We start from the raw sequence: 7,860 nt of genomic DNA, 5'->3' as shown, positions 1-7,860 counted from the left end.
GCCAAACTTTGTTACCAATTTGCTTCATGACGGAACATTTGAGAACGTCGAGCTTAGTGCCATTCGATAGGACATTGAAAGAGCTGTCGTGCTGTATAGAGCTCATTTTTCTCAGCCCAGTTATTTCTGTGTTATTAGCTTGAGAATCACACATAGTAGGCGAAAATTGCCAATGTTGCATCTCAGTTTTCTCAAAAATGCCACCTTCGATTTCCTTGATTATTTTTCAAAAGGTGGCGTCATGTCTCTACTTTAGACGCCAAGTGAGACAATATTTTATTTTTGCCTGAGAGACGCGCAGCGATTTTTTTTTTTGTCAGGCAGGGTGCACGAGGCTGCGGCCTTGCGCGCCCCACCCACGAGCTCGCGACTTTCAACCTCTTCTTTTGCTACAGGCGTCCCGCTGACGGAGAAATCAATTACCACACTGCGTGAGCTTGTTGTAGTGTCCCCAGAGCATCACTTTACGTTTACCCAATGGCCTCCCAGTTCCGTCAGGCTCATTCAAACCGTGGGAGAGTACATGAGTTGCCTGTGCGCCCTTGACGAGAAGCCCCAGTTTGACGAACATACCGACAAAACAGTGAGAAGAAACGAAGCGCTTCGTAGAGATCTTTATCCACTGGTAACATCTTAGCTTTTGTTTCAGGTTGCCACCAGTCCCCCAGGAAGTGTGAAAGTCACATCCTTTTCATTGGTGAAAGAACGAAGAACGGAAGTTTCGAACAACGTAAAATGTGCCCATTGCGAGATCCCTGCAGGTGGTGACTGCCACCATTGGATTAGCATCATCCGATAGCTTTACACATGTCCTTTCACATGATATAAAGTGAATGGGTTCAAGCGCATGGATGCCAGAAGGACTACTGAAGACCACACCGAGGGTTTAAGGTACCTACGGCTACGGGAAACGAGGGATTTTAGTTGTGCGTTGCTCTGTCAGAAATTTTGATTCCCACGGTGACACTGACACATCTCGGTGAGGGCGAACGTGTTATACTTGAGGGCAGCAACTGTCATCACAGCGGTCTTACGGGTTTTGTACCACTCGTCGTGGTTCCGAAATAACGCTACGGAGCATAAAACTAATTAAAGAGAGCATGCACACCTTCGGAACTATCTCTATCGGAACTATCGCTTATTGCGCCCAAGTTAAGAGGCGACTGCAACCACGCGACCACAAATTTGTATTCTCAGGTGTTGTAACTTTCTGTCCCATGTGGCCGTAGTTCTGCCTTCTTAATATTAACTCGCACGACAGCCTGATAGCGTGCGCATGTGCATTGCCTCAAGCACATGTGCGGGAGAATAGTGAATATGCGCACGTGCGTATACGCACACGTCGTGCGTGCGGCTCCCATGAAAGTACGTAATAGCAAGTTCAAGTCGCCCACGAAAGTATTGTCCTGCGTCTTCAAAGAAAAAAATAAACATACGTACCATAAGTGCAAAATAAGTACATAATGCAACATCTGGGCATTAAATTACAAAGCAAAGACTACGAAGCAAAACGCGCTCGTAAACATACGAAGAGCGCTTTTGTGTTGAAAAATCGCTCCGCGGAAAGGTAGCCCTACGTCTCAATCAAAAAGAGAAAAGGTACTTTACCAGCAGCGCAAAGTACCGGCATAATTCTGCCCCTGTGGAATAAATCGTGAAAAATATTCCGGCTTTTTAGAAATAATTAAGATCGAAGATGCAAAATTTTCGCGTACCACTCGTGGTTTTGCGATACTAGGCGGACAAAGAATGCGCTTGAACCCAGTCACTTTATATCATGTGAAAGGACATGTGTAAAGCTATCGGATGATGCTAATCCAATGGTGGCAGCCACCACCTGCAGGGATCTCGCAATGGGCACATTTTACGTTGTTCGAAACTTCCGTTCTTCGTTCTTTCACCAATGAAAAGGATGTGACTTTCACACTCCCTGGGGGACTGGTGGCTACCTGAAACAAAAGCTAAGATGTTACCAGTGGATAAAGATCGCTACGAAGCGTTTCGTTTCTTCTCACTGCTTTGTCGGTATGTTCGTCGAACTGGGGCTTCTCGTCAAGAGCGCACAGGCAACTCATGTACTCTCCCACGGTTTGAATGAGCCTGACGGAACTGGGAGGCCATTGGGTAAACGTAAAGTGATGCTCTGGGGACACTACAACAAGCTCACGCAGTGTGGTCATCGATTTCTCCGTCAGCGGGACACCTGTAGCAAAGAAGAGGTTGAAAGTCGCGTGCTCGTGGGTGGGGCGCGCAAGGCCGCAGCCTCGTGCACCCTGCTTGACAAAAAAAAAAAAACTCGCTGCGCGTCTCTCAGGCAAAAATAAAAGATTGTCTCACTTGATGTCTAAAGTAGAGACATGACGCCACCTTTTGAAAAATAATCAAGGAAATCGAAGATGGCATTTTTGAGAAAATTGAGATGCAACATTGGCAATTTTCGACTACCATGTGTGATTCTCAAGTTAACACAGAAACAACTGGGCTGAGAAAAACGAATTCTATACAGCACGAAAGCTCTTTCAACTCCCTATCGAATGGCACTAAGCTCGATGTTCTCAGACGCTCCGTCATGAAGAAAATTGGTAACAAAGTTTGGTCTTTTTGAACGTTTACGCCAAGTTTGGCATTTTTTAACAGAAAATCTGTGGCGCTCAGAGTTCTGTGGGTGGCTGTCGACAGTGTCTATGGTGCAGCCTATAATCACGAAAATCCTCCAGTTTCTAGACATAAAGTCAGCGGTGCTAGATCCCGTCAAAGTCGGTCCAGAAGAAAGCGCGCCCAAGCAGCCTCCGACTTTCCCCCTCTCCTACGCGGAAACTACTCCACGCACGAGCGTCGCACGTGGCGCGGTTTGCGTCGTTTGAACTGTCCTCTAACATATATTTTTTCTGGGCGAATTAAAAAATACGACTTTCACATGTTGTTCGATTTAAAATGAAACTACCCAGTAACATTTAGTATCTCCAATCCACCGGCATGTCCGCACTCCGCACTTTCGTGCTGGACCCTCGTTACAAAGTGGCCCACCAGGGGGTGCCACTACAATCCAGAGTCCATCCATCCATCCGGGGATCCGGGGTGATTGAGTGCGAAAAGTGATCTTCAAGAACATCTGTGCGTGTTTTTTTTTTTTTGTACGACCCCTTTTATCTGTCATCATTTTATTTGAATCGCTGTCACGCTGACGTTCCTCTTTGCGCAGGAATGGCGAATTGTAAGTCTGCTTGTACGGTTCATACAAATGTTCCTACCCCTACGGGGGGCGGGGGTTTTCTGAGTCTTACTTTGAGGAGACCACTTCAGATTTTTCCATGTGAATGTGAGCAAAACGGCGGTGATCATGAACGTGTTGCAGACGATGAATTTTGTCCCTCATTTCATTGTCCTTCCATGTATACAGATTATTCATGTTCGTTCGTAGGTGCCGATGAAGCCGATGGAGCTTGGCTTAATACAATAAAAAAAATGTAAGTTGTCACGTTATCACTTGCACTTGTTCCTAAGCAGATTTTTTCTCCTCAGTTTCGTGGGTAAAGGAGACGATGCTTCCGTCATCCTTCCTACGAGCCTTCAGAGTGAGGCGTATAACATGAACCACCCACAGAGAGGAATCTGTGCCATCTTCAACCACAAGGTGATTGAATTTGCGTGACAGGGTTAGTTCATGACTCACATCTCAGTCAATTTTGAAGGTATTCAAAAGCAAGCTAAACTTGGAGGAACGAACGGGAACAGATGTTGATGTCCAGAACCTGAAATCATGCTTCTCTAGACTTGGCTTTGATGTCGTCATATACGATGATTACTCGGTGAAACAGATGAGGAATACTCTCGAATCATGTAAGATAACTTCCTCATCTTAAGGTTTGGACAGATCTTTGCGGTCTCCTGCAGTGTCCAAGAAAAGCCATACCGAGCATGACTGCTTTGTGTGCTGCGTGCTGACCCACGGAGGCGAAGGTTTTGTGTACGGGGAAGATGGAAGACTTCCAGTGAAGGACATCATGAAACCCTTTCTTGGTTCCAGTTGTCTTGACTTAGTTGGCAAGCCAAAGATTTTTATTATTCAGGTATAGATTTTTGATTCCAAACTCCTCCCCATACCAAGACATCATAGAAATGCATTTCATTGCTTAGTATCCTATGCGGTTTTGCGTTCTTCAACACACATTTGTTTACGTTGCACTACTTTCATTATGAGCTACATATGCAACACATGCAACAATTGTGTGTGCCAGTGTTGTAGTGACATAGCCACTGCAGCATTCAGTACTGATACATCCAGAACTTTGATTAAATACAAGGAGCACTGAGATATGCTACAGTGCACTCTCTGAGGGTTTCTGCACAAACGGATTTTGAAGACCAAAATTGGCCTTGAAAGTGAGGAGTACCTCAGCTCCTACAACTTTTCTTCTTTGTATGCGAGCGGAAGTGTTTCTCATGCGATTGATTTCTTCAAATTTCTTGTTTGCTGCATTCCTCCAAGCATTCACTACTTTAAAATAGTTACTCCTCCGCGATGTTGATAGCATTCCGTTCTTTTTGTGGAGCGGATAAAAGTTCACTGAAATTGGTTGCGCGGTCTTCTAGTATATGTATTGATTGCTTATCTGTGAATATTTATGGTGCTACTAAGACTGTGACGTTGCCTGTGTATATTGTAACAATCTTAGGTGTACAGTGGAAGCGCACTCTCGGACATGAGGCCGATTGCTTGCAATTGAGCACGTCTTCGTTATTAATTGGAATTATATAGAAGTGCACTTTTAGTTCCCTGCAACATTACAGAAAAGATTCTCAGGACAATAGGTTTGTGGCTGCCATTTGTTGGAAATTATTTCCAACCTCTTCATCGTCCCACGATGTGGACTGTTAAAAATAAAAGCTGCACTCGAGGAGCAGCTTCATCTCCCATTTTCGGCATCACTGTTGGAACCGTTCTACGAAACATGTTTTTAAATCGGCTTGGAAATTCAATTTTGTGTGTGTCCAGGGAGAAGCAATGTGTGAGTCTCTTTAAATAAAGGTTTGTTATATAAATATTTGACGACGTGTACAGTACAAACATAGAGCGCCAGTTGAGCTGTCTTCTGCTGTGTGTACTCCTTGAGTATAAGTACACAATTTTTCTGCTGTGGATGTGCTGCACACGCGTTTAAAATCGTCGCTGAGTAAAACACAAATGAAGGTAACTCAGACAACAAAAACCAGAGCTCCACGCACACTTCTTCTTTTTCCATGGTTGTAATGGTTTGTGTTCCATCAAGCACTGGGGTTGGAGCGATTTTAAAGTGTGTACCAACCAGCCCAGATTTTAACTTCACGTGTGTTTTGTTGAGGCGCGAATGATGTTTAAGCTTCGGCCATCCTTTTGACCTTACACAGTTGTGCTCTGGCAAAGAGGATGCCAATACACAAGCCACATGTGGCCTTTGACAAGGAGGAAGCAGGCTTCCGTGCAGCTTCATTGCGAGTATGCATGTTTATGTATCTGCGTATGCATTTGCCTCCCTGCAGTACAGTACCGTAGCCTGAAAAATGTCTGGGAAAGAGCGGTTCTGCGAGAACTTTACACAGGGGTGGCTCTGGTCCCCGATTTCCATCTCCCAAATGCACTAACAATTCCATAAGGGGCATTCACTTTTTTATGTATTCACCCAAAAAGCACGGCTTTTGTATAACCCTATGTTCAGCATTTTGCAGCCTTCAGATGATGACAGCAATTACTCTTTTCGATGTGTATATACTAGTAGCTTTGGTACTTTGCCAGAAATCTTTTTTCTCGGAACAGCGTGCAAAGTTTGAATTGACACAGCTCTAGTCAGAACTGTATTCACTCGCAGCTCTGCACACACACAGTTATTCATGCACATGGCCCGACTTGTATGCCCTCGCAGAGCACCGAAAAACGCACTTCAGTGATATGAGCTTGGAATCAAACGGTGCCTCCAACTTCTTTCGGAGCGTTAGGTTCCCACACACCACCTATCATGGCAATTCTGCCCAAAAATACACAGATATTTTGCATGTGAAAAGAAAAGATGGTGGAAGAAAAATGGGGCTTCTATGGTACGCTAGTTGCTGTTTGATGAAAAGAATAATGACACTGTAGTTATCATGCTTATCAAGTGATCTACGATTACGTCACCAGAATATTGTTTTGCATAGGCATGCCGAGGTACCACGAAAGACAAGGGCGTCACAGTCGTTGCTGATACAACCGACTCCGACGCTGTTTGCAAACTACCAAGCCACGCAGACATTCTTTCGTGCTATAGCACGGTAGCAGGTTAGATGTCTTGTTTTTCATTTGTGCACCGGGACAAAGTTTGCAATTATGCAGATCACGTATCTTGGCGAAACATGGGATTAGGTTCATGGTTTCTGCAAGCCCTGTGCAAGGTCCTGAATGAGCAGTCCCACAACACGGACTTGCTCACTATGCTGACCACGGTCAATCGGTACGTGGCCGTCTGCTTCAAGTCGTGCGACAGCGAGAACAAGAAGCTCTGCGGAATGAAACAGGTGCCCTGCGTCCAGCATACGCTCACGAGACTGATATTCTTCGAGCCAAAGGTCACAACAACAGAACAAACTTTCATTGTTGACACTCACTCCGGTTGTTGAAGCTACGAACAAATGAAATTAATAAAGAAATTAAATACTTGCAAAGATTACACCTGTGTGTTATGCAATTTATATATGTCATTTTACATTGGACACCTTCGGGAAGAAAGAATGTTACCTGATGCATAAGATGTACGAAACACACACAAATATAGGTATGCAGTATATATATATATATATATATATACAGGGTGTTTCAGTTAAATCCCCGGGCTAAATAATTCGCGAACCGGTGCACCAATCGAATAACTTTCTTTTTTACAAGTATCTGTCCAATACCGCCTACAAGATGCGCACTGCGTGAATGAGCGGGAGGCGCTCATTATTTAAATAAAAATGCAAATGAGTTTCGTAAAAAAGCGCAACTTCTAAAGCAGGGCGCTGTCGGTATTAAAATGGGTACTACCCCTTTTGGGACCTTCAGTGGACACCTTTCAGAGAAAAATCTGCCACCGAAGCGGGTCATTTGTTGCAGTAATTAATTGGTTTCGGTTTACATATTTTTGTCGCGGCTGGTCTCGGCGAAGCGCAAAAGGACGTAATTCATTGGTGTAATTCATTGGTGTAAGGACGTAATTCATTGATGGATAAGGGAGTGAAAGAGCGTCTTTTTGCGCTTCGCCGCGACCAGCCGCAACAAAAATACGTAAACCGAAACCAATTAATTACTGCAACAAATGACCCGCTTCGGTGGCAGATTTTTCTCTGAAAGGTGTCCAGTGAAGGTCCCAAAAGGGGTAGTACCCATTTTAGTACCGACAGCGCCCTGCTTTAGAAGTTACGCTTTTTTACAACCCCTCATTTGCGTTTTTATTTAAATAATGAGCGCTTCCCGCTCATTCACGCGGTGCGCATCTTGTAGGCGGTATTGGACAGATACTTGTAAAAAATAAAGTTATTCGATTGGTGCACCGGTTCGCGAATTATTTAGCCCGGGGATTTAACTGAAACACCCTGTATAGGCTATATTTTTTACAAATATATATAGCACTTTTTCCAAGATGAAATCAATTGCAGTATAGCATATGCTGAAGGGCACCCGCTAGGAGGGCATTTGCAAAGTCCAAAGGCAATGTCTTAATTAACTTTCATTAATTAATTTTTTAATTATAAAAGCTACAAAGTTGTCTCAATGAGAACATCTGTTCCTTTTGGTCACCTGATATCGTAGCCGTTTTCAGAACAAAAATCCGTTCGACAGATCGCCCGCAAAAAATTCGTGAAGGAACG

The 7,860-nt window shown here is 44.2% G+C and overlaps 1 protein-coding gene across 1 annotated transcript; it reads left to right on the top strand.

Moving 5' to 3' along the window:
• The first annotated feature begins 3,045 nt into the window (after window positions 1–3,045).
• Window positions 3,046–6,680, top strand: LOC135396084 (caspase-3-like). Its single transcript, XM_064627124.1, has 7 exons — window positions 3,046–3,214; window positions 3,422–3,467; window positions 3,523–3,634; window positions 3,693–3,840; window positions 3,895–4,070; window positions 6,172–6,292; window positions 6,347–6,680. The coding sequence occupies exons 1-7, from the start codon at window positions 3,205–3,207 to the stop codon at window positions 6,628–6,630; spliced, it is 897 nt and encodes a 298-aa protein (XP_064483194.1). The 5' UTR covers window positions 3,046–3,204; the 3' UTR covers window positions 6,631–6,680.
• The last annotated feature ends 1,180 nt before the right edge of the window (window positions 6,681–7,860 follow it).

This window comes from Ornithodoros turicata, chromosome 5, assembly GCF_037126465.1.
Source record: "Ornithodoros turicata isolate Travis chromosome 5, ASM3712646v1, whole genome shotgun sequence".
NCBI lineage: Eukaryota > Metazoa > Arthropoda > Arachnida > Ixodida > Argasidae > Ornithodoros > Ornithodoros turicata.
This window is presented reverse-complemented; position numbering and strand designations above follow the sequence as displayed.